This window comes from Nestor notabilis, unplaced genomic scaffold (genome assembly GCF_000696875.1).
Source record: "Nestor notabilis isolate BGI_N333 unplaced genomic scaffold, ASM69687v1 scaffold18831, whole genome shotgun sequence".
NCBI classification, from domain to species: Eukaryota; Metazoa; Chordata; class Aves; order Psittaciformes; family Psittacidae; genus Nestor; species Nestor notabilis.
Genome location: NW_009915359.1, coordinates 1 through 722, shown reverse-complemented (window position 1 = coordinate 722; position 722 = coordinate 1). Strand labels below are relative to the sequence as shown.

General features: G+C 61.2%; 1 protein-coding gene across 1 annotated transcript in view; it reads left to right on the top strand.

The window, feature by feature from the left end:
- Positions 1-570, top strand: part of LOC104413185 (uroplakin-3b-like) — a gene marked incomplete at its 3' end in the record, with an annotated part of 905 nt that extends 335 nt beyond the window's left edge. Inside the window, exons 2-3 of the mRNA XM_010024110.1 lie at positions 6-137; positions 494-570. Of these exons, the coding sequence (XP_010022412.1) occupies positions 6-137; positions 494-570 (209 nt within the window). The remainder of the gene's footprint in view (positions 1-5; positions 138-493) is intronic.
- Positions 571-722: the final 152 nt, after the last annotated feature.

Genomic DNA, 722 nt, shown 5'->3' with positions numbered 1-722 from the left:
TACAGGACGCTGGAGACGCCGGTCCGTGCGTTCGCCTGCTCAGCACCGAGCCCGGCCCTGCTGCGCGTTGGGGGGGACACGGAATGCGGGGCACAGGAGCCCTGCAATGGGCCCCTGCCCTCCCCAGGGCCATACAGGTGAGGCCAGCAGGATGGGACCCCCAAATCCTGCCCCGGATAATTCCCCGTCCAGGGTGGATGAGAACAATGGGGGCTGTTGTCATTGGCTCCCCAATGAGAACATTGGAGTTGTTCAGCCTGGAGAAGAGAAGCTGCGTGGGGACCTCAGAGCAGCTTCAGTGTCTGGAGGGGGCTACAAGGATGCTGGGGAGGGACCTTCAGGTGGGGACTCTGCGCCTCCCCCAGGTAGCGTTTAATTCTGCAGCCCTAGAACTGGATGAGCTTTAAGGTCCCTTCCAACCCAAACCATCCTGTGACTCCATGATTCTGTGTGTGCATCCTGCCCTGGTGCCTCTGCCATTCCCATCCCACAGGGTGAAGTTCCTAGTGATGGGCTGCCACGGCCCTAAAGCAGAGACGAGATGGTCTGACCCCATCCTCCTTCGGAGAGGTACCGGTGGCACTGCTGCTCCCCTGCTCCGCCTGGTTGTGGTGCTGGCACAGCATCAGCTCTATGCCATCACCCCAAAACCTGTCCCTCCCCTTCCCATCGTGCCATCCCCATGTCCCCTGTTACCCCTCATCCCCTCTCCTTCCAGCCAG